The following is a 26746-nucleotide window of genomic DNA, read 5'->3' as shown; positions in this document are numbered from 1 at the left end:
CCTCCTCAGTTTTCTTTAATCTGTCCACTTATCTTCCTTTTCTTGACCTGTAACCTATATATGGCCAACATCATCTCTCACATGGATTAACAGAGAGGCTTGCTAATCCTTTGTCCTTTCTCTGTTCCTTTCTCCTCACTACAACAAGGATGCTGTTTTAAAATTGCACACCTGATCACTTTGATCCAAGGGCTTTCTTGCACAAAAGTGCACAGCCATTTAGTAGGGGTTAAAATTCAACCTTCACTACACTTAAGAAACCATGTGCCCTAGGTCATTCCTGGGTCTTATATGTTATTCCCTCTACTGTATTTCACCTGTCAGTTCCCAACTTAGACATTACCTCCTACTCCAAGTTCCCCACAAGGCTGGGTCAGGTGTCCTTCCCATGTGATTATCCTATTTTGTGTGTACGTGTGTGTGTCTGTGTGTATGAGGAAGATCAGCCCTGAGCTAACATCTGATGCCAATCCTCTTTTTTGTTTTTTTTTTGTTTTTTGCTGAGGAAGATCGGCCCTGGGCTAACATCCGTGCCCATCTTCCTCTACTTTATATGGCATGCTGCCACAGCATGGTTTGACAAGCGGTGCGTCAGTGCACACCCGGGGTTCTGAACCTGTGAACCCCGGACCGCCAAAGCGGAGCACGAGCACTTAACCACTGCGCCACCAGGCCAGCCCCGTGATTATCCTTTAATATTATCATAATATAATTGCCTGCTTGTCTTTATTCTGTTCAACACAATATCTCCAGTACCTAATGAAGTGCTTAGTAACCAAAAGAGGCAAAACTCAAATTTCAGTTCTGCCACTCTTGAAGAGTTTTAAAGAGTATACATAGGTAAATCAAAACACACTGAAGGTTTTATGTAAACTTCAGATATGAATTATTCTTTTTCTCTCCACCCTTAATATTACTGGTATTGATAGCTAACTCTATTTAACCCATATGTATATATGAATATATTGTTGAAAATTCTGAAAAATAAAAAATGCCAATGTGCCATATAAAAGATTTTTAGCTATCTTGGGGTTTTTCACATATTTCTAAATAACGTACTCATAACCCATTTCCTTCTTCCTCTCTCATCATGTCCCTCCCCCAGTTTGGAGGAATTTGAGCATCAGCAGGGAGCTCCCATTGTCTCTCCAGCAGGGATGAGCATCCTGACTTCCTGCCGAGAAGCCACATGCACCCCTCCTCAGCCATGTGCCTTGAATGACGGCCCCTCCTGCTGCAATCAGAGCTAATGAGATGGTGGGAGACAACAGCCAGTGCCATCTGGAAAAAAAGCATCTTTTTTTCTGCAGGAAATAGTCAGAGAGAAACTGTATCTAATTCCAGGAAGATGTAGCGTGGAGGAAGTAAGATATAAAACATCCACAGCCATTTCCAACTACAAAGGGCCTAGAGATCCCTGGAGATGCCAGAGAGATTCACTATGTAGAATCTGAGAACAAAACCAATATGGTGGAAGAGAGAACCGAGGGAGAGAAAGCAGGTCCTTGGTGATAGTATTTGAAAGGCAGCTCCTCTAGACTTTTCATTTATGGGAACTGATAAATTTCCTTTATTCACTAGGCTGCTCTGGATTGGTTTTTCTGTTTTTTTTTTTTTTTGCTGAGGAAGATTCACCCCGAGCTAACATCTGTGCCAATCTTCCTCTATTTTGTATGTAGGCTGCCACCACAGCATGGCCACTGACAAGTGGTGTGGGTCCATGCACGGGAACAGAACCTGGGCCACCGAAGCGGAGCACAAAGAACTTAACCACTAGGCCATGGGGCTGGCCTGGGTTTTCTGTTTTTTGAAACATAAAAATTCCTAACTGATACAACACCCATGTCAAAGAAAAATCTATAAATGTGCACTTAAACTTCAAAACAGAAATATTAATTATTTCTAATAGAATAACATTCTTTGCATTATGATAGCAATCAATATAGGGTCATTAAGGGAGCAAGCTCCCCTAGTATTTTAGAATATGATTTAATTACATGTAAAATATGATTTAATACATTTAAATAGTTTAGATGCAACTTTTAAGCAAAGCATACTTATATCAAGAAAGGATCTTGTTATCAAATGATAGATTTCCACAAACTAAACCTAAATATAATTTGTAACTAACTGGCAAGCATTCATTTTGTTGACACGATCAAACCTGATATTAGGTTTATCTTCTTTTTAAATAACAGAAAATAATCATTTGGAAATGATTATTAAGTATACAACTTTAGAGGCTTTCTGGATAATTTCAAGTAAGTGTTTCTTCAAGTTTACTTTTTTATAAAGAGGAAAAAATACTAACTACTTATCTTTAAGCTTCAGATTTTAAAGAAAAGTTAAGTTTAAAAAAAAAGCTAAATTAAGAAAAATTCTGGGATAGAATAGAGGAACAGAAATGTGAGTACCTACCTGTTTTCTTGCACTTTCTATCATCTTCATTTTCATGGAAAACTTACAGCTCTTAATCAGAGAACAAATATCTTCTTCCTGCTCCTGTGCTTCCATCTTTCCACTGGTATCTCTGTCTCCACCCACGTTCATACTATGATCATCTGAAGCAAGAGTAAGTTTTTCTTCTATTTTGCTGAGAAAGAAACATCTAGACAAAACGAAGAAAAATGAGAATTAATGCCAGAGACTCATTAAAGAAATCTTTGACACAGGAAGCTACTGAATAGCATTCACAGACAGAAATTCTACAGTTATTAAATTTTTGCTCATTTTTTAGACTGTAAATATGCACTTTAAGTACTGGATTTAATCTCCATTTTAATTAACCAACTCTTCAAAGATCACCAAGGACATTTCAACAGAATCTTCCAGATATCATTTATTGTCTCTACCTCCACAAAATAAAGCATTTAAACTTACAATTTTCTCTCTTAACAAATGGGCAACATAACCTGTGTTGGGTCAAAAGGCATTTTTCTCCTTAGACCTCCCAATCTAAGACCCTACTCCCAAAGGTGAAAAATGCAAAGCAGCAAACAGGTTATAATCACTGAGAATATTAAAAGATACGGCTGTATCGCTATAAAATAATTTTTATTGGTATCATAATTTGCATATATGACTTTGTTCCAGTGATTTTATTTTCTTTGTCAGTAAACAAAATTCACCCCTGATCAATAATCAACTAAATTTCTATTTATCCAGGGACTAATTTCAATTTTCTTAGAAACACTGTGGCCAGATAAACTAGCATGTCTCACATTGTCTCTTTCTTTTGCTTTTATGGTTATTCGCAAGACACAAGCCACTCTAGTCATCTATCTGCTTCTGTGCTCCTCGCACCCTACCCAACACACAGTGCCCCTTCCCTCCTAAGAGCTGCTACGTTGTGTAAGCCTTCACTGTTTTTCATTATAAGAATAAACAAGTAAAAGTGGTATAAAATAAGTACTTGAGAAGTATCTGAAGAACTAATGAATGAATGAAACATGAATGTCACACCACCAGTATGAGTAAAGTGCCCCGGTTCACAGAAAAGGGCGGGGGGCTGAGCAGGGAGGTGGATAAGTGTTCACAAAACAATAGAGACTTTCTCCTGGACTTTGAAGAATGCATTCAACTTCAAGCAGCAGAGGAGGTAAGGAAGTCCCAGACAGAAGGAACACGATAACAAAGACAGAGAAGTGTCATGGTAAAGGAAATGTTCTTGTCTCAGACTGGGGAGGATGGAGCCAGGAAAAGAACCATCTTTTTAAAAATAACAGAGTTTTGGTTCTAGTACGGCAGTGTGAGCCCCCTACAGCACACCTTCCTGCTGATAACAACCAGAAACTCTGGATAAAATGCAAAATACAACCACCCAAGAACTCTGAGAATAAATAAAAGACGGCAGACTGTATATACAGGGAAGTCAAAACTGGGAGAAGCTATTGCCATTGGGATGAGTTTCTGGTTTTTTCTCTTTCCTTTTCCAGTTTTGCCACAAGGATAACCACGGTTGCAGAGTGGTGTGGCAGCCCTCATGACTAAGATTCTGATAGAAACTCTGTTGTATTGTGCCCAGAGAAACCTGGAAAGGAACCTAGGTAGAACAAAGATTGTAGTGGGGATCCAAGGGGAGAGAGAGCCAGAGACAGGATCCTCTAATTCTGTATAATAAAATACACAGGTCACAGACTACCCCCTGAAGTACATGTGCAGAACTCACTCGAAACGATGAAGGAAAGACTTGAAAACTGAACTGAGATTTGAACCAACAGAAGGCAAGACAGTCTACTAGCCAATCTAACTGGGCTGACTGTTTGCTAAAGCAAAATAACCTACATTCTCCTGAGAATTATAAAAGACCTCACAGTCTACACAAGATAACATTCACAATTTCTAAGATACAAGCCAAAATTAATTGATATACGAATAACCAGGAAAACGTATCCATTCTTAATGGAAAAGACAGTCAATAGATGCCAACTCTAAGATGACCTATATGTTGGAATGATCAAATAAGGACCTTAAAGCAGCTATTGTAACTAAGCTCCAAGACGCCAAGGAAAATACAAATGAAATAAACGAAAAGATATCTCAGTAGAGAGAGAGCATTAAAATAGCCAAATGAAAATTTTACAACAGAAAAATGCAGCACCTGAAATAAAACATTCACTAAACAGTCTTAAAGAGGAATGAAGACAACAGAAGAAAACAATAGTGAACTTGATGACAGATCAATAGAAATGATTTAATCTGAAGAATAAAGACAAAAAGGTTGAATTAAAATGAACAGAGTTTCAGGGACCTCTGAGACAATGTCAAAAGGTCTAATATATGTGTAAGTGGCATCCCACAGAGAGAAAAATTGGATCCAAAAAAATACTTGAAGAAACAATGACAGAAAATTCCCCAAATTTGGTGACATAAATGTACAGATTCAAGAAGCTCAGTGAACCTCTAACAGGATAAATTCAAAGAATACCAGACCTAGACACATCATAATCAAACTGTTGATAATCAATGATAAATTTAAAAAATCTTGAAACTAGCCAAAAAATATGATATATTACATACAGGAAAACAGTAATTTGAATAACCATGACTGTCTTTTCAGAAACATGGAGGCGAAATGATACTGTTGAAGAGGAAGGGGGATCCACCCAGAATTCTATATCCAGAGAAAATATTCTTCAGGAATGACATTGAAATAAAGATATCTTCAGATAAAGGAAAAATCAGAGAATTCACCACAGGCAGACCTGCGCTACAAGATTATTACTAAAGAAAAATTTTCAGCTGAAGGGAAATGGTATCAGAGGAAAAACTGGATCTTTAGGAACAAATGAGGAACATCAGAAATGGTAAGTATAAAAAGACTTTTTTCCTCATAAGTTCTTTTGAATATGTGTGACTGTTTAAAACAAAATTATACTACCTATTAGTGTTTTCACTATATGTTATATAAGTCCACACACAAGTATACATACATATATCAATATATCATTACTTCGACATAATGATATAAAGGACATTTCATCAGGAAGACATAGTCAATGTGTATCGGCCTAATAACAGAGTTCAAAATATAATAAATAAACATAGACAGAATTAAAGACAGAAATGGACAATTCCACAATCATAGTAGGAGATTTTGAAATCCCTATCTCAGCAGCTGATGGGACTAGACAAAAAAAATCAGTAAAGTCATAGAAGATCTGAAAAACACCATCAAGCACTTTGACCTAATTGAAATTTATAAACATTCAATCCAAGAACTGCAGAATATACAGCATTTTCAAGTGCACATGGAATATTTACTAAAACAGATCATATGCTGGGCCATAAAACAAGTCTCAATAAATTTAAAAAGATTGATCCCAGTGGAATAAATTTAGAAATCAATAGCAATAAGAGCAATAGAAAACTCACCTATTTGGAAATTAAACAAAATACTTCTATTTCATGAATCAAAAAAGAAATCACATGGGAATTACAAAATATTTTCAACTAAATGATAATGTAAACACAACATACTAGAATTTGCAGTACTCAAGCAGTGCTTAGAGAGAGACATAACTTTAAGTATTTATATTAGGGAAAAAAAAAGTATAAAATCAATGATCCAAGTTTCCACCCTAAGAAACTAAAAAACGAAAAGCAAAGTAAGTATAAAGTAAGTAGAAAAAAGAAAATACTAAAGATGAGACAAGAAATGAATGAAATAGAAAACAAATAATAAAGAAAGTTAGCAAAGCCAAAAACTGGTCCTTTGAGAAGATCAATAGAATAGACAAACCTCTAGCTAGACTGATCAAGAAAAAAAATGAGAACACAAATTACCAATATCAGAAATACAAAAGTGGTTCCCACCACAGATACTACAAATAATAAAAAGGATAACAGAATAATATGAGCAACTTTATGCCAACAATTTGACAACTTAGATGCAACAGAAAAATTTATTGAAAAATACAATTCAACAAAATTGACACAAAATGAAATAGAAAATTTACATGGCCCTATACCTATTGAAGAAATTAGATATATTATCTAAAATCTTCCCAAAAGGAAAACTCCAGGCCCATATGGTTTCACTGGAAAATTCTATCAAATATTCAAGTAAGAAATAAGAAGGATCTTACATAAACTTTTTTCAAAGAAGAGAGAAAGGAATAGGTCCCAACCCATTTTATGAGGCCAGCATGACCCTAATACCAAAACCTGACAAAGACACTACAAAAAAGAAAATTACAGACAAATATCCCACTTGAACATAGACACTAAAATTCTTAACAAAATGTTAGCAAATTCAAGAATATATAAAAGGGAGCATCACAACCACACACGGTTTACACCAAGAATTTGTTTCATATTCGACATTTATTTCATATTAAAAAAGTAATCAATATAATACACCATAAACACAACAAAGGAGGAGTGACACCATCAAGACGGTGACATAGGTCATTCTCGATTTCTTGATTCTCACAAGAGAATCAGCTAACAACTATTCATGGACAAGACACCATTGTGAAAAGACGTAGAACACAGGGGTAAGGCTTAAGCACCGCCCTGCACTACAGAGACTGAGAAGTACCACATTAAAAGGGTGAGAGGAGCAGCGACACACATGGCCCCATCCCCAGGGCAGCACAGCACCACACTAAGAGGGGCCCCTTGAGCCTACAGCTTCTCCAGTAGGGGAAAAAAACCCCAAGGTGAGCATCCAACTACCCCAGTGTTGTGGTGTGCTAATCGGGAGGCCCACTTGGGTCTCACCTCACAGAGATTTTATGGCAGAATCTGTGGGGCTTGATCACTAGGGATCAGACTGTGACAGAGAACAGGGGAGGGCTTACAGCAATGAGAGCTCAGATCTTGGCAGATTAAGTTCCTACCAATAGTGGTGCCCAAGTAGATATGCTAACCAGCAGCTTTGCTCATCTGCAGAGCCAAGACAGTGGTCCAGTCTGAACAGAGAACTCAGCAGGGCACAGGTCTGCCTGATTTGAGACCCCAAGCAACAAGCCTTGCTAGTCTTGGAGTGTGTTCTGCCACTCTGCCCAGGCAGGGAAATGAATTCACAGCTCTGCCTACTGCTGAGTGTAGCTCCCAGCCCGGCCAGACCAGGAAGCCTGAGTGGAGCACATGGGAAGCTGCTTAGCCCAGTAGCACTCAAGCAGAGAGCCCAGCCAGCAGCTATGACCATTTGCAGATCCAAGCTGGTAGCCCCATCTGGCCAGGGAGCTTGGTGCACAGTTCTGCCTGATTTGCTTCCCACACAAGAGCCTTTCCAGCCCTAGGCCTCAGAAGAGGCCCCACCCAGAAAGGGAAACCAATCCACAGCCCCACCCACTGCTGAATACGGCCTCTAACCTGGCCAACCAGGAAACTCAACCAGAGCTCCTGGGAATCTAGGTAGCCAACCCTGCAAGCCTGATTACAGTGGCACTTGAGTGGAGAATCCAGCCAGCAGCCCTATGTCTGCAGAGCCAACACGGTGGCCCCACCTGGCCAGGGAGCTTGGTGCACAGTTCTGCCTGATTTGGTTCCCAAACAAGAGCCTTGCCAGCCCTGGGGCCTGAATGGTGGCCCTGCATGGGTAGGGAAACTAATTTGTAGTCCTGTCCACTGCTGAATACAGCCTTCAGCTAACCTGACCAGGGAACCTAACCAGAGCACAGGGGAAGCTGCATAGCCCATCCTACAGCCGCACTTACAGTGGTACTTGAGCAAAGAGCACAGCCAGTCTCTCTCCATGTCTGCACAGCAAAACCAGCCAAGGAATTTGGTGTGCAGTCCTGCCTGATTTGAGTCCCCAAACAATGAGCTGGGCTGGCCTTGGGGTCAGTTCTGCTGTCCCACCCAGGCAGGGAAGCTAATCCATAGCCCACCTACTGCTGAGTATAATACCCAGTCCCGACCATCTAAGAAGCCTGACCAGAGAATACAGGCAATGTGGAGTCCATCCTACAGCTGTGCTTGAGCAGGGAACCACGTCAGCAGTCCTATCCAATTGTTCTCAGCCAGCAGCACCAACACTCCCTGACCTCAGAGCTTGGGCAGTGGCCTCATCCAAAAATAGACCATGATAGCAAGCCCCACCTGCCCAAGGTCACCACCAGCTGACACACCTAGAACCCCAAGCTGAGATGATAGTGAAGGACTGTATGGCAAAGCAAGCCCGTAAAGTCTGGAACAAGAGACTACTTACTCAAATGTGCAGGTACAAATGTAAGGAATCAAGGATCACAAAAAATCAAGTAAACATGACACCACCACAGGAAACTAATAGAGCTCCAATAACCAACCCTAAAGAAATGGAGATCTATGAGCTGTCAGACAAAGAATTCAGAAGAATCCTCTTAAAGTAGTTTAGTGAACTACAAGAACACACAGACAGACAACTAAACAAAATTAGGAAAACGATGCATGAACAAAACAAGAAGTTCCACACACACACACAAAAATCATCCAAAAAAAAACAAAAAACCAAACAGAAATCCTAGAGCTGAAGAATACAATGACTGAACTGAGGAATTCAATAGAGCTTCAAAGGCAGACTTGACCATAAGGAATAAGGAATCACTGAAATTATCCAGTCAGAGGAGCAAAAAGAAAAGAATGAAAAAGAGTGAAGAAAGCCTACAAACTTATGGGCCAGCATAAAAGAAACAATATACCCATAATGGAAATCCCAGAAGGAGAAGAGAAAGAGAAAAGGACATAAAGTATATTCAAAGAAATAATGACTGAAAACTTCCCAAACCTGGAGGGAGAAATGGATTTCCAGATCCATGAGGGCCAAAAGACCCCAAATACGTTGAATCTGAATTGGGCTACACTGAGACACATTATAATTAAATTGTCAAAAGTCAAACACAAAGACTTGAAAGCAGCAAGAGAAAAGTGACACACTACATACAAAGGAATACCCATTAAGACTATCGGTGTAGTTTTTAAAAAAAACATTGTAGGCCAGCAGAGAATGGAATGTTATATTCAAAATATGCAAAGAAAAAAACTGTCAGTCAAGAATACCATACCCAACAAAACTGTCCTTCAGAAATGAAAGACGGATAAAGACTTTCCTGAATAAACAAAAGTTGAGGGAGCTCATCACCACTAGACCTGCCTTACAAGAAATGCTAATGAGAGTTCTTCAAGTGGAAATAAAAGGATGCTAATTAACATCGTAAAAACACATGAAGTTAGCATAAAACTCACTGGTAATGGTAAATATATAGTCCAAGTCAGATTCTCTAATGTGCTAATGGTAGTACGTAATTCACTTACAATTCTAGTCTAAAAGTTAAAAAACACACGTATTAAAAATAACCATAACTATAATAATCAGTTACTGGATACGCAATATAAAAATATGTAAATTGTAACATCAATACCCTAAAATGGAGTGGGGTAGGAAAGTAAAAGCATAAAGTTTAAGAGTGACGTCAGCATCATGGCGGAGTGAGCTTTCCCGTGAATTCTTCCCCCACAAGATACAACAAAAGTAACACCCACAGACCAACAACGGAATCCCAGACAGTGAAAAGCTGGAGCGGAGGGATCCACACAGCCGCACATCTGAGAGCGGAACGTGCTGGGCCCCCGGAGGAAGTGGGGAGAGGTAAGGAGAACTCCGCTCCCTCCCCATCAGATCAGCGATCCGGTCCGCGCGGCTCCCAGAGAGGGGGGAGGGGCGGCCCTCGGCGGGAAACTGTAGCTCTTCGGGCTCTCTCAGCCAGTGGGAAACTCCCGCACAGAGGGCTCAGAGGAGCCACAGGGCTACCATCAACATCTGAGCAACCCAGAGAGCGGATAAAGAGGGGCAAACGAGAAGCCTCCCACGTCAGGGACCCAGAGGGCAAAAGAGAGAGCTCCCCCCTCCCCGCAACCCGGAGTCTGCAGCTCGACCAGATCTAGCGGTCCGAGGCAGACCTGAATAAACTGGATTGGACCCGTGGATCGCAGTGGGGAAAAGAAACAAAACAAAACAAAACAAAACTGCGGATCGCAGCAGAAAAACTGGGGCAGAGCGCAGGGGGCTTAGACTACACAGCCCTTTACCACCACACAGTGGCGGCAGGTGGAAATTGCAACCAGAGACTTCCAGGATGAGGAAAATCAAAACCAACACAGGAACCACAATGCAAAAATATATGAAATCACCAGACCAGAAACAAAATGACAAGCACCCAGAAATCAACCCCGAAGACACAGAAATCCATAAACTAAATGACAGAGATTTCAAAATAGCTATCATAAAAACACTCAACGAAATACGAGACAACACAGACAAACAATTAAATGAGATTAGGAGTTTCTTCACAAAAGAGATTGAAATCATAAAGAAAAACCTATCAGGGCTGATGGAGATGAAGAACACAATGGAGGAGATAAAGGAGAATCTGGAATCTTTAAAGAGCAGAGCTGACAATATGGAGGAAAGAATTAGTACTTTAGAGGATAGGAATACAGATATACTCCAGATGGAAGAAGAGAGAGAACTAAGACTAAAAAGAAATGAAGAAAGACTCCGAGAAATATCGGACTCTATGAGAAAATGTAACATAAGAATTATAGGTATCCCTGAGGGAGAGGAGAGGGAAAGAGGAACAGAGAGCCTATTCAAGGAAATAATAGCTGAAAATTTCCCAAATCTGGGGAAGGAGCAGGAAATACCAGTAAGCGAAGCCAACAGGACTCCTATATATATTAACAGACAAAGGCCTTCACCACGACACCTAGTGGTAAGGCTAGCCAGGGTCAACGACAAAGAAACAATATTAAGGGCAGCTAGACAAAAACAAAAAATAACGTACAAAGGAACTCCCATCAGGCTCTCAGCGGATTTCTCAACAGAAACTTTTCAGGCTAGAAGAGACTGGAATGATATATTCAAAATACTAAAAGACAAAAACTTTCAGCCAAGAATACTCTATCGAGCAAAAATATCCTTCAAATATGATGGAGAAATAGTAACTCTCCCAGATAAACAAAAGCTAAGGGAGTTCATGGCCACGAGACCGCCACTACAAGAAATACTCAAGAAGGCCCTCATGCCTGAAAACAAGAAGAGAAAGGGAACACAAAGCTTGGAGTAAGGAGAAAAGCAGGTAGACAAAATCAGAGAAATAGTAGATCTTTACCGGAATAGGTTAGCAACCACTTAAATACTAAACTCAAAGATCAAAGGAAGAAATTCACCAAAAATAAATTTAACCTCATCACTGTAAACACACAGCCACAACACAAGATAGAATAAGGTATAACAAGAGCAACTTAGAAGGGGAAGAGGAAAGTGACTGAATTGACTTAGTATAAGGAAATAGGAGGCTATCAGATAATGGACTATCTCATACAGAAGATTTTTCGCCCAAACCTCAAGGTAACCACTAAACAAATAATCAAATTAAAACCACATATGATAAACAAAGAGAAAACTAGAAGAATCATAAGACAGAACAACCACACTGAATTGGCAGTCCAAAACAAACGGGACAAGAAACAAAGGAAATGCAAAAGAACCAGAAAATAAGTGACAAAACAGCAACATTCAACCCTCATATTTCAATAATTACCCTAAATGTAAATGGATTGAACTCTCCAATCAAAAGATACAGAGTGGCAGGATGGATTAAAAAGCAAGACCCAACAATATGCTGCCTTCAGGAAACACATCTTAGCACTAAAGACAAGCACAGGCTCAGAGTGAAAGGATGGAAGACAATACTCCAAGCTAATGGCAAACAAAAGAAAGCAGGTGTTGCCATACTCATATCAGACAAAGTAGACTTCAAGATAAAACAGGTTAAGAAAGACAAAGAAGGGAAATATATAATGATAAAAGGGACACTCCATCAAGAAGACATATCACTTATAAATATATATGCACCCAACATAGGAGCACCAATGTACATAAAACAACTATTAACAAACCTAAAAGGAGAAATCAACAACAACACAATAATAGTAGGGGATCTTAACACCCCATTTACAGCAATGGATAGATCATCCAGACAAAAAGTTAATAAAGAAATATTAGACTTAAATGAAAAACTGGACGAGATGGACCTAGTAGACATATACAGAGCACTCCACCCAAAAACAGCTGACTACACATTCTTCTCAAGTGCGCATGGAACATTCTCTAGGATAGACCATATGTTGGGAAACAAAGCAAGCCTCAATAAATTTAAGAAGATTGAAATCATAACAAGCATCTTTTCAGACCATAAGGCTATGAAACTGGAAATGAACCAGGAAAAAAAAACTGGGAAAGTGACAAAAATGTGGAGATTAAACAACATGCTACTGAACAACCAATGGATCATTGATGAAATTAAAGGAGAAATCAAAAACTATCTGGAAACAAACGAAAATGATAACATGCCATATCAAACCATATGGGACGCAGCAAAAGCGGTCCTGAGAGGGAAACTCATAGCGATACAAGCCCACCTTAACAAACAAGAAAAAGCCCTAATAGGCAACCTTAAATTACACCTAACAGAACTAGAAAAAGAAGAACAAACAAAGCCCAAAGCCAGCAGAAGGAGAGAAATAATAAAAATCAGAGCAGAAATAAATGATATTGAGACCAAAAAAACAGTAGAAAGGATTAATGAAACAAAGAGTTGGTTCTTCGAGAAGATAAACAAAATAGACAAACCCTTAGCCAGGCTAACTAAGAAAAAAAGAGAAAAGGCTCAAGTAAATAAAATTAGAAATGAAAGAGGAGAAATTACAACGGATACCATGGAAATACAGAGGATTATAAGAGAATACTATGAGAAATTATATGCCAACAAATTGGACAATCTAGAAGAAATGGATAAATTCTTAGACTTATACAACCTCCCAAAATTGAACCAAGAAGAAATGGAGAATCTGAATAGACCAATCACAAGTAAAGAGATTGAAATAGTAATCAAAAACCTCCCAAAAAATAAAAGTACAGGACCAGATGGCTTCTCCAGTGAATTTGACCAAACATTCAAAGAAGATTTAATACCCATCCTCCTCAAACTATTCCAAAAAATAGAGGAAGATGGAACACTTCCTGAATCATTCTATGAGGCCAACATCACCCTGATACCGAAACCAGACAAAGACAATACAAAGAAAGAAAATTACAGGCCAATATCGCTGATGAACATTGATGCAAAAATCCTCAACAAAATATTGGCAAACCGAATACAACAATATATTAAAAAGATCATACACCATGATCAAGTGGGATTTATACCAGAGACGCAGGGATGGTTCAACATCCGCAAATCAATCAACGTGATACATCACATCAACAAAACAAAGAATAAAAACCACATGATCGTCTCAATAGAGGCAGAGAAGGCATTTGACAAGATACAACATCCATTTATGATAAAAACTCTCAATAAAATGGGAATAGAAGGAAAGTACCTCAACATAATAAAGGCCATATATGACAAACCCACAGCTAACATCATACTCAACGGGGAAAGACTGAAAGCCATTCCTCTGAGAACAGGAACAAGGCAGGGCTGCCCACTCTCACCACTCCTGTTCAACATAGTACTGGAGGTTTTGGCCAGAGCAATTAGGCAAGAAAAAGGAATAAAAGGAATCCAAATAGGTAACGAAGATGTGAAACTCTCACTATTTGCAGATGACATGATTGTATATATAGAAAACCCTAAAGAATCTGTTGGAAAACTGTTAGAAACAATCAACAACTACAGCAAAGTTGCAGGGTACAAAATCAATCTACAAAAATCAGTTGCATTTCTATATGCTAATAATGAACTAACAGAAAGAGAGCTCAGAAAGATAATACCATTTACAATTGCATCAAAAAGAATAAAATACCTAGGAATAAATCTTACCAAGGAGGTGAAGGACCTATACAATGAGAACTACAAGACATTATTGAGGGAAATCTACGATGACATAAAGAAATGGAAAGATATCCCATGCACGTGGATTGGAAGAATAAACATAGTTAAAATGTCTATATTACCTAAAGCAATCTACAGATTCAATGCAATCCCAATCAGAATCCCAATGACATTCTTCACAGAAATAGAAAAAAGAATACTAAAATTTATATGGGGCAACAAAAGACCCCGAATAGCTAAAGAAATCCTAAAGAAAAAGAACAAAGCAGGAGGCATCACAATTCCTGACTTCAAAACATACTACAAAGCAATAGTAATCAAAACAGCATGGTACTGGTACAAAAACAGACACACAGATCAATGGAACAGAATTGAAAGCCCAGAAATAAAACCACACACATACGGATAGCTAATTTTCGACAAAGGTGCTAAGGACATGCAATGGAGAAAGGAAAGTCTCTTCAATAAATGGTGTTGGGAAAACTGGACAGCCACATGCAAAAGAATGAAAGTGGACCATGTGCTATCGCCATTCACAAAAATTAACTCAAAATGGATCAAAGACCTGAAGGTGAGACCTGAAACTATAAAACTCATAGAAGAAAATATAGGCAACACACTATTTGACATTGGGTTTAAAGGAATCTTTTCGGATGACATGCCTACCCAGACTAGGGAAACTAAAGAAAAAATAAACAAGTGGGACTTTATCAGACTAAAGAGCTTTTATAAGACAAATGAAACCAGAATCAAGATGAACAAACAACCAACCAGCTGGGAGAGAATATTTGCAAAACATACATCTGACAAGGGGTTGATCTCCATAATATATAAAGAACTCACACAATTGAACAACAAAAACACAAACAACCCGATCAAAAAATGGGCAGAGGAAATGAACAGACACTTCTCCAAGGAAGATATACAGATGGCCAATAGGCACATGAAAAGATGCTCAACATCACTAATCATCAGGGAAATGCAAATCAAAACAACACTAAGATACCACCTCACGCCCGTTAGAATGGCTATAATCACCAAGACAAAAAACAACAAATGTTGGAGAGGATGTGGAGAAACAGGAACCCTCATACACAGCTGGTGGGAATGCAAATTGGTGCAGCCTCTATGGAAAACGGATGGAGATTCCTCAAAGAATTAAAAATAGAGATGCCCTATGATCCAGCCATCCCACTACTGGGAATCTATCCAACGCACCTGAAATCAACAATCCAAAGAGGTTTATGCACCCCTATGTTTATTGCAGCATTATTCACCATAGCCAAGAAGTGGAAGCAACCTAAGTGTCCCTCGACTGACGATTGGATTAAGAAAATGTGGTATATATATACAATGGAATACTACTCAGCCATAAAAAAAGACAAAATCGTCCCATTTGCAACAACATGGATGGGCCTGGAGCGTATTATGTTAAGTGAAATAAGCCAGAAAGAGAAAGACAAACACTGTATGATCTCACTCATATGTGGAATATAAACCAACACATGGACAGAGAAAACTGGACTGTGGTTACCCGGGAAGTGGGGGTGGGGGGTGGGCACAAGGGGTGAAGGGAGTCATATATGGGGTGATGGACAAACAAAAATGTACAACCCAAAATTTCACAATGTTAGAAACCATTAAAATATCAATAAAAATCAAAAAAAAAAAAATCATTATAAAGAAGTCAAAGGATACCCACAGAAAAAGTCATCAAATCACAAAAGAAGAGAGCAGATAAGAAACAAGGAATAATGGATCTATAAAACAGTCAGAGAACAACTAACAAAATGGCAATGGTAAGTCGTTACCTATCAATAATTACTTTAAATGTAAATAGATTAAATTCTCTAATCAAAAGACATAGAATGGCTGAATGGATTAAAAAAAACAAGATCCAATGAAATGCTGCCTACAAGAGACTGACTTTAGCTTTAAAGACACACTTTGAGAGTGAAGGGATGGAAAAAGATATTTCAAGCAAATGGTAACCAAAAAAATATACCTATACTATTATCAGACAAAATATACTTTAAGCTAATAATGGTAAAAAGATGCTAAGAAGGTCATTATATAATGATAAAGGGGTCAATCCATCAAGAAGATATAACAATTGTAAATATTTATGCATCCAACATCGAAGCATCTAAATATACAAAGCCAATACTAACGGCACTAAAAAGAGAAATAAACAGCAACACAATAACAGTTGGGGACTTTGATACCCCACTCTCAACAATGCATAGATCATCCAGACAGAGAATCAATAAGGAAACAGTGGATTTGAACAACACTATAGACCAAATGGACCTAACCGACATATACACAATAAAGGCAAAAAAATCCACTCTGATCAATTAAATAGATACAGAGAAAGCATTTGATAAAATTCAACATCCATTCATGATAAACAAAACTTTCAGAAAACCAATATACAAGCAGTAAACAATTTGAAAATACAATAAAAAAAAAAACCCTCTATTTACAACAGTGCTGAAAAACATAAAATAATTAGGAACAAAAGACACCCAAGATCTCCATATTGAAAAAATACACATTGAAATTAAAGAGGACCTAAATAAATAGAGAGACATACTACATTCACGAATTGGAGAACTCTATATTGTTAAGATGGTAATTCCCAAAGTGGATCTACAGTCAATAATATCACAATCAAATTCTCAGAGCTAGGGGCCGGCCCCATGGCTTAGTGGTTAGGTGCGTGCGCTCCGCTGCTGGCGGCCCAGGTTCAGATCCTGGGCGCGCACCGACGCACCGCTTGTCTGGCCATGCTGAGGCCGCGTCCCACATACAGCAACTAGAAGGATGTGCAACTATGACATACAACTATCTACTGGGGCTTTGGGGGAAAAACAAACAAACAAACAAATACATAAATAAATAAAATCAGAAATTCTCAGAGCTTTTTTGGGTAGAAATATATAAGTAGATTCTAAAATGTATATGTAAATACAAATAACCTAAAACAAACAAAGCAAATTTCATAAAGAAAAACAAAGTTGGAGTATTCACCCTAGCTGATTCAAGACTTACTATAAAGCAACAGTAATGAAGACAGTTTGATATCGCGAAAAGATATACACATAAATCATGGGATAGAACAGAGCATTCAAAAACAGACCCATACACATATGGTCACTGATTTTCAAAAAAGGTGCCAAGGCAATTTACTTATGAAAAGTAGGACTTCGGAACAAAAGGAACTAGACAACTAGATACCCATATGAAAAAAGTGAACATCTACCCCACCTCATACCATCTACAAAAATTATTTTCCACTGGATCATAGACCTAAATTTAAGAAGTAAAACTATAACACTTCTAGAGGAAAATAATTTTGCAAGATGAGCCTGGAGTATCAGTTTGAAGGGGCTTCCACTGGCCAAATCTGAGACCATATGACTATGAAACAAATAAGGACAGTAATGGATTATATTCCATTAAATAAAAATGGAATCCATGATTCTATATTGATAATTAAAATTTAAGTAAATGAATAAATAAATAGATGGGAAAGAAGGGAGGGCTCTTCCTTACAATAATAAGACGTAGACTGATAAACATGAAACAAGTGGTGGAGTCTGAAAATCATCACCTTGCAACCATCATTGTCAAGACTGGTCTGGGGTAAGAGTCATCCACAGATACGAAATACAGAGGGTAAACCTTATGAGAAGCAGGATATATGCAAGTCTCTAAGCATCTCCCACATTGCTTATTAGTTGCAAAGGAAAAAACAGGCATAATCCAGAATTTAACCAGGCAATCAAAATTATCATCACCATGGACAAACAAGAATGTACAACCCAAAATTTCACAATGTTATAAACTATTAAAAGATCAATAAAAAAAAATTTACTATCACCAGTAAAAGGCAGACGGACACTCCATGCTTACAGTGATACCCTGAGACGAATACTTCACTTAAGTAGTATTCTGGCTAGGGATGTATCACCTGAATCTAATTGTGAGGCTACACAGACACACTCAAACTGAAGAATGCTCCTCAAAGTGTCAATGTCATGAAAGATGGCTGAGGAACTCTTCCAGATTAAAGAAGACTAAAAACACGTATCAACTAAATGTAGTATATGATTCTTGACTGGATCTTGTCTTAGAAGGGGAGAAAATGTTTTAAAGGGCACTAGTGGAACAACTGAGAAAACTAAAACTGGGGCTGTGGATTAAAAATGAAAACAGTGAAGTTATTATTGTACTGTGGTTATATAAGAGAAGACTCTTTTTCTTAGGAAACATATACTGATAAAGAGGTAAAGAGACATACGCATGCAATTTAATCTCAAATGGTTCAGAAAATAAATACGTGTATGTGGATAGAGAGAATAAAAAATAACGTGCCAACACGTTAACAATGTTAAAAATCAATGAATCTAATTACAAGATAAAGAGGAGAATTCTGCTTCTCTTGCAACTTTTGAATAGATAAGAACTTACTCAAAATAAAAAGTAGAAAAAGCATAAAAAATAAAACTAAATTTAAAAAAAACATAGTAGCAGAGGAATAGGAAATAATGGCAAGAACACCACACATGGGGTCACAGTCCTTGAGTCTTACTTGCTGTGTATATTCGCAGACACAACTCTGATTCTATTACCTCTTCTCTGACATCTATGGTTAATATCTGCCTTGGAGATTACCCAGGGTTGTTACAGGGTAATGAAAAGATGAGGATATGAAAACAATCTCAGACCTGATAATATATACAATTATGTAATAGAGTTGGGAGGTAGAGGCAGGAGTGTCAAAAATCCAAGTTACAGTAATAGAATAACAAAAAATCATTAAGCAGTAACTTGTTTGCTTCCATTTCACTACCTAACATTCAGCCCTAAGGCAGAAGCAGACGGACCACTGCCCCCGCTGCTCCCCTGCCTTCTCTCATTGCCAGAAGCATGTTCATAACCAACCACCCAGCACAGATGAATCCAATGTGAGTGGGCAACAACTCCCACACAGGGGACAAGTGGGGACAAAGGACATACTGCTGACATGGAGAGTTTCGTTAGAACAACTTAAATGGGAAATTGGCAAGATAAGAGATATCTACACTAGACTCAAACCTCTGATGTTTCTAAACCATAGTTTGGGAGAAAAACCATTCTGGTAATTTCAGAAAACAATCCACATTCAACTCAAAAAGATCACATCTTACCTATTCGTGATGATGTCATCCCAGATGTTCATTGGGTCCATTTTAGCATCTGGATACCTGTTTGTCCAGGTTTTTAGAAGTCTCTTAAGGGGAATTTGAGATGATAAATTACCTAAAAATAATACAAGAGGATAACTATAAACACAGCTCAAAGACAAGACCAAATTGCAAAGTGGGGCTCCTATTAGTAAAGAGAAACTTAACTCAAATTTCTTGCGCAAATTAAAAAATTCTGCCTCTTGTTTTGCAACAGGAACACAAAGCTACCACATTAAACCTAATATATTCTGACATTAAAACTCAATTTCTTAAGGATATGGAGGAAAGATGTAGAAATAAATATACACAATTTTTACGTTTAGCACAGGTCCACAATCCTTCATCCATAATTCCAAAATCTAAAAAGCACTGAATAATGAAAAGGTTTTTTTTCACAGGAGTGCAGCCAATTTTCTTGTTGGCAAAATCAGATCTGAGTCGGCATGAGGGCTACTTACAGTTTTTGTTTATGCCATTCGTGGGAATGTTCACCACACAAGCTGGGGACACCTCACCGTGTTTAGTTATGGAACACTACCCCAGACCCCAGTGCAGGCACAAGCTTACATCGTCATCATAATATCCGAAACAATCTGGCCTCATGGGTTTCAGAAAAGGTATTCATAATAATCCTCGTGAAATTTACATTTTACACTACTAATGTTTAAAGCTTTAGTTTTCTCTTTCTGTTGGTGGGAAAGCAGTGGGTAAGAACACAAGCTTAAATCAGACAGTCCTGGGTTCAAAATCTGAATCTTTTGCCTATTATTTTAGCTAAGTTATTTAATCTCTCTCAGCCTCTATAAAATGAGTAGAAAGAATGTACATCTCATAAGGCTATTATAGAAGCTATGTAATATAGAAAAGAGAGATTAACAAAGCTACTCAAAATAGAAAACACTTAATGAATGATATATCATTAATAACATGTCCTTAAAAAACAATTCTTCAAATTTAAAACTGAGAACAATTAGGTAGATAGATATGAATACCAATTTTTATTAGTACTTTGAAAAAGTGTCTTTCATAAATATTTTTAATTATTTAGGACAAAAACTGAAACTCAGATTTACAACTAAGATATGTTACTGTTGCACAGATGTAATGTACTCGTTCCCTTTGACTCTGGGTGGCTTCCCATAGGCACCAAGACAAAATTCACTCATTGGCAGGAGAAAGACCTTTAAGGTCTGGGGATGGCCACCCACAGCCACACCTCTCTTCAGGCCAGTGCACCTGGCCCTCAGTCACAGAATGTCCAGCCCCTCAGGACCTTGCAGGCTTTCTGTCAAGCAGGCACTCTGTGACCCCCTCTCTCTCTTCCACACTCAACTCAGGCCCCTTCCCCAGGAGCCTCCTGCGTCCCTCAGTCCAGGGCAGGTTCTGTCATCTGTGTTTCACACGGGATCCTGTGCACACCTCTGCCTCAGCAGGTATCACAGAGTGTTAGAATTACTTTTTCAAAGCTTCTTCAAGCTGGGCAATATGTTTTATTTGACTATGCATCCCCAGTGCCTAGAATAGTGCTTGACCATTTTAAATATTTATTTCAGTGATCTCAAAGCATGTATGTGTAGAATGAACTAAGGCAGTTTCTAATCCATACATTAAGAAACATGTACTAAGCAAAAAATATCAGACGCCAAAACTCTTCCATAATTATAAAAGAAAAAATGAATGGTAGGTTATAAAAATTACCTTGTTTGCTTATAAAGCTGATGAACTCCTGAATTTCTATTAAAGTTTGTAGAGATTGCAATTTGGTGAGTCTACTTCTGTGTAAAAGGACATCAATACTGGAATAGCTCTAGAAAAAAGATATTCAGCATTGTTTATAAACAAATTTACTGCTTTAAATTTTAATATAGTTCTCTAAAACATGAAATATGGCAAATACCCTACAAACACATCAATTGGCATACGACGTGTCTCAGAGTGGTTAATAATTACATCATAGAAGCAATTAACAAATGGCTTAAATTTTTTTTAATAATTTAGGTTTTCAATCACATTTTGGTTCAATGAAACCAATATCAATTCAATCAGGCTATCGTTGCCTCTATTTACCACCAATTTTTAAAAATCACAACATCCTATAATGTAAACCTGACAACTGCAGAAGCCAATTCTTTCCTCTTCAATAAATTTCCTCTCAAGTGTACTTAATCGACTTCAAAAAAGTTTAAAAAACAAAAATAAAGGCAACGAATGAGTATGCTTCCATGATCAATATATGCCAATGATAAATGTTGTTAATAAGACTCTACACGACACACTGACTTTAAAAACAAACAAACAGGGGCCAGACCAGTGGCCCAGTGGGTAAGTTCACACACACTGCTTTGGTGGACTGGAGTTCACAGGTTTGGATCCCACTTGCAAACCTACACACCGCTCATCAAGCCATGCTGTGGCAGCATCCCACATACAAAATAGAGGAAGACTGGCACAGATGTTAGCTCAGGGCCAATCTTCCTCAAGCAAAAGGGGGAAAACTGGCAACAGATGTTAGCTCAGGGCCAATCTTCCTCATCAAAAACAAAAAATTAAATTTAAAACAAACAAACATCAGAGGAAGATTCTCAGAAAAGCAAAAAGGAAAGGAGGCATAATGGCAGAAAATGAACAGGGAAGATTAATCCATATTTTTCTCCACAAAGCAATCAAACTTCTGTTCAGCTACTTGAAATGGACAAGTCTACTCTCAAGTGTTCTTTAACAGCGTGAGAAAAATAAAAACCTAAGGCAAAACAAAAAATGGAACTTTTAAAACAGAAAAAAGGGATTAAAAAAGACAAGGGACAGAATGAAGAGAGATTAGAAGAAACTGGAAGAAGAGAAAGGAAATGGGTAGGATCAAATAGTAAAGGAACATTTATTTTTGCATGTTAAGTTTTTTATTCATGAGTTTACAGACTTGAAAAAATATAGAAATGATACATTTCAGATTGGTATATCTGTATTACCTGCATAAAAATCTGGATGCAATTTTCAATATAATACTTGGCTCTGTCAATGTCATCTTGTAGGATGTAGAGGAGACTCAATTCCTGACTGTAATGAAGCTCTAGAAGGACCTTCTGGAGCTCTTTGCTCACGGCTTCATCAATAAACGTCAGCAGGGACTGGTCACCCGCACCCTGAAGCAGTAACTTCAGCTGGCTGCGGATCATGTAAGGCAGGTAGGTCTCCTGAGGAGAGAATCTGCTGTAACTTCAGATAGCCTATTTGATTACTTTTACTTTATTACTATATATTATTTGCTATAATATTATTTGGTATAATTTTATAGGTCAAGATTTAGAGCCAAAGTGATGATGTTTGATGTTTCAAATCTAAAACAATTTTTAAAACAAGTTCATCTAAAATCACTCATTTTGGAACCACAAAATATACAGGAACGTGTCCTATGTAAAACTGAGCTACTTTCAGGTGAAAGACAACTGGATGTTACATACAAAATGAGGAACCTACAAGTACAGCCAAGACAGCAGCAGCGTGAGAAGGATCAGGACAGCAGCCTCACTCCAGGGGCCAGGCGACCTTGCGTGCGGGGGGCCGCCTTGCTCTGGGAGCTAAGTGACTCCGTGTGCAGGGAGCCGCCTCGCTCCAGGAGTTGGGGCAGGCCCATGCGTAGCCTGCGATTTAGTGCAAGGACAACAGGAAATATTCTTCCATGTGGTCACACCAGGAATGTTAATATTTATTTTCAGATGCATCCTATTTGTTTTGAGGGTTAGCTAAACGTGGTTAAAGATTTAACAATACTATGGAGTTTGTTGGGGGAGTCAGGTTATATAAATATCCTAATGCTTCACAACTACCTGGTTTTTGAAAAGATTTAAACAATTTCATTAATTAGAAAACACTTGACCATCTAAAATATTTATTTCAGTGACCTCAAAAATAATTCTACCCACCTGATAAAATGGTTCACTCCACACTTTATTTAGATCTGGAGGGTTCTCACTGTCAACACTGACTGTAGAACAATATGCCAGTGATTTCCACTCAGCAAGCTGGTTATAACAGTCGAGGGATGCAAGTTCCCAGAAATCCTTCTCAGCTTCCGTAGGCTCACCATCCACCCACTCTTGTTTATTGAGAGCCTAGGAAAGAAAAGTTCCTAAGATTATTTTACAAAGTTGGAAAGACTACAATGAAAACATTTGTATTCTAAGTAGTGTAATATTTATACTAAGGACAATCATTTTCAGATTTATGACAAGAGGAGAGAAAAGGGAAAATAGAGTAACAGTGAATAGAAGGAAAAAACAAAGGGAATCTCAGAGTAACAAATAAATATAAAAATCCATACCAAGAGGAAACTATTTCTCTGAGAAACTTACCGATGAAGCCACTTAATAAACTGAAGACTTTAAATGACCATAATTTGATTTAAATACTGTGGGTTATTTACTTAATAATAACCTAATAATAATAATACTTAAAAAGTTCTTAGAATAAAAATTAGAAAATAGGACACTTACAGAAAATTGCAGAGGATTTTACAACCCGACTACAGACCCTGAATGTTGACTACTGGCTGGACATCCACACTTGGATTGTCACCGGCAACTCGACACACAAAACGTGTACAGGTGAGCTTACAGTCGTCGTCCCCAAACCAATTCTTACCTACTTCTCTATCAACGTTTTACTTACTGAAGGAAAATAATCTACTCAAATAGAAATTATTTAATAATAGCAGATGTTGAAATAATATCTTACAGTTTTACAGTACTTATAAGAAATGCTTTCTTTTACTCAATGTTTTCTTAAGAAGAGTAAGAAATACAACAATAATTATTTCACATTTGGTTATTATGAAACCATTCTTTGCTATTAATCTTCGTGTAAAATCTAAGGAATAAAGGTGAAATATTAGGAAGCTCTAAATTCTAAAGCTGACAGTTTTTCCATTCAGAGAACAAGTATTTAAGCAACTGACGTATTTTCCAGAGATGAATTTTACCTCATTATACTGCTTAGCAGCTTCAGAATAATCGCTTCTTGCTTCTGCTAATAATGCGCTCTGAGTAACTTGCTTTGTTCCTATCTCACTGCTAAAAATCCCACGGAGGACGTCGTATTCTCCAATTGATCTATACAGTCTATAAAACAACAACAAAAGTCCAAATTAATGAATGCCCCAATATTTTTAAAGTACTTCTTCTACTGAAATGATACTAAACCAAGATGTCACATGTTATTTAACTAAGAAAGATATATGTTATTTTTGTCTTGTAAAAATATAAAATCTTAAAAATTGTGAAGTTACCATTAGGTTTTACTACTTTGGTTATACAGAGGGCAGAAATTATTCTAAGGTGCATTTAAAGTGAAATTTAAAAATATCATAGGTTTACAACGTATAAATTGTCTCATTAAATAAGCCTCTTCTGTTTTAATGCGTTACAGCAACACTGCACATATCTGTGCATGACCTCTGTGGAATCCTTGTCTAGCCCTAAAATCTGGAACGTAGTCAAAAATCCAGAAGCAAGTAAAAAATAATCCTAGTCCTACCAATGCCATGTTTTAATCCACATTCTATGGACCATCTCAACTCTACTGACAAGTAATTTTCTTGTAGCTCCACTATTTGATAGAGCATTCATTCATCTTGTCTCTTGAACACAATCTCCTTGAGCCCAGAGACCAATCTTCCCCCTTTAAGATATTCTCAAGGAAGTGTTTAATAAGTTTGTTCCATTCCCCCTAGAAATTTTTTCCCATCTTTTAAGTCTCAACATAAATGTCATCTCTTCCTAAACGTGCAGTCACCTGACGTGCTTCCTCCTCGGTTTTCCCCCAGTTTGGTCCCTTCCCGGGTATGAAATCTCATGATTTATTACATCAAAAGAGCCCAGGGGCTCTCTCGCAGAGCCTACTGATTCCAAATTTAGATAAAAATCTAACAGGTATGGCTCTTAGTGCCCCGCTCACAGAGGGCTAAAAGTAACAAAGCAGAGACAGAGGTGGGAGGGAGGATAACAGCCCACAGCCCAAGAGCCCAAGAGGAGATGAGAGCTACAAACACTTTGCAGAAATTCAGAAAAGAGATCAGTCTGACGTCCACCCTACACTGGCCTCCAGGTCTCTGGATTATGTACACTATAACATGGTCAAAACAATGACCATGACAATATCAAAAAAAAAAAAGGCTAAATTATGTTCTCAATATTCTGTTTGAAAGGAATGCAAAAATATCATATACAAAACTATGAGGAAGTATTAAATAAAGTTATAAAAAAATGTTTAAAGTTTAGGCCCTTAAAAGTTGTGTGCTTCATTTACCGAGCAAATACACATTATACGAGTTTCTCACTCCCTAGAAACACTAAATATACAAAATGTTACTTACTGTTCTCAGACATGTGAAGCAACAGGATAAAGATGGCTCCTGGGGGAATCAGCGCTAGCCCAGACATACTCTCCAGATTGCCCCAGCATTTACCCCGCCTCTCAGAGAACTCTCTATCTCCTACTTCACGTTACGGTTATGCATATAAATACATACATTTCCTCCTGGATGGCTAGTTTTGTGAGTCTGTGAGAAATGCCTAATTCATATTTTAATTCTTCTCAGCACCTGACACCATGCCGTCCACACTAACAGCACCAATTCAGAAAGGAAGAGAGAGATGACTACGAAACAGGGAAAAGTGCAAGCATGCCTCACCCTCACTTTTACTCTCTTGTTCTTCACAGAACCTGAAGATCTGAAAATCAGTGCTATAAAATCAAAGTCCAAATTATATTCCAACCTAATCTAACATCCTTCTCAGAATCAGGCACTGGCTTTCTCATGACAAAACCGTAGTTAAGGGAAGAATCAGACATAATGCAAATGGCAACTACAAAACGGAATTTGTTTTTCCCAAATAAACAAAGTAACTGGATTAAATTGTTTCTAAAATTTTAAGTCCTGCTGAAAGTAATAAATCATTTTCTATTTGGTTTAGCAAAGCAGCAAAACATATAAAATACTATGAACTATAAGTTACAGCCACATTATACAGGAAACTAAACTTGGCAGATAATACCCTGAGTCAAAAGACTGTGGCACATTGAAAGAAATTAACAGGTTTAATTAATGTTCCTTTTGAGACATTCCTCGTCATGACAACTATCCTTGACCCATGGAATGGTACTCAGGCTGAAAGATTTTTCAAAAAGTTT

The 26746-nt window shown here is 37.8% G+C and overlaps 1 protein-coding gene across 10 annotated transcripts in view; it reads right to left on the bottom strand.

Annotated features, from left to right (window-relative positions):
* PRKDC (protein kinase, DNA-activated, catalytic subunit) overlaps window positions 1-26746 on the bottom strand; it is a 194384-nt gene that overhangs the window by 28667 nt on the left and 138971 nt on the right. For all 10 annotated transcript variants that reach the window (XM_058564533.1, XM_058564542.1, XM_058564534.1 and 7 more), the window contains 6 exons: window positions 24537-24675; window positions 23482-23670; window positions 22528-22752; window positions 21260-21368; window positions 19523-19634; window positions 2419-2608 (listed from right to left, as the gene is read on the bottom strand). In XM_058564533.1, the coding sequence (XP_058420516.1) occupies window positions 2419-2608; window positions 19523-19634; window positions 21260-21368; window positions 22528-22752; window positions 23482-23670; window positions 24537-24675 (964 nt within the window). The remainder of the gene's footprint in view (window positions 1-2418; window positions 2609-19522; window positions 19635-21259; window positions 21369-22527; window positions 22753-23481; window positions 23671-24536; window positions 24676-26746) is intronic.

Source organism: Diceros bicornis, chromosome 21 (genome assembly GCF_020826845.1).
Source record: "Diceros bicornis minor isolate mBicDic1 chromosome 21, mDicBic1.mat.cur, whole genome shotgun sequence".
In the NCBI taxonomy this organism is placed as follows: Eukaryota; Metazoa; Chordata; class Mammalia; order Perissodactyla; family Rhinocerotidae; genus Diceros; species Diceros bicornis.
The sequence above is the reverse complement of the archived record's forward strand: the minus strand, read 5'-3'. Positions and strand labels throughout refer to the sequence as shown.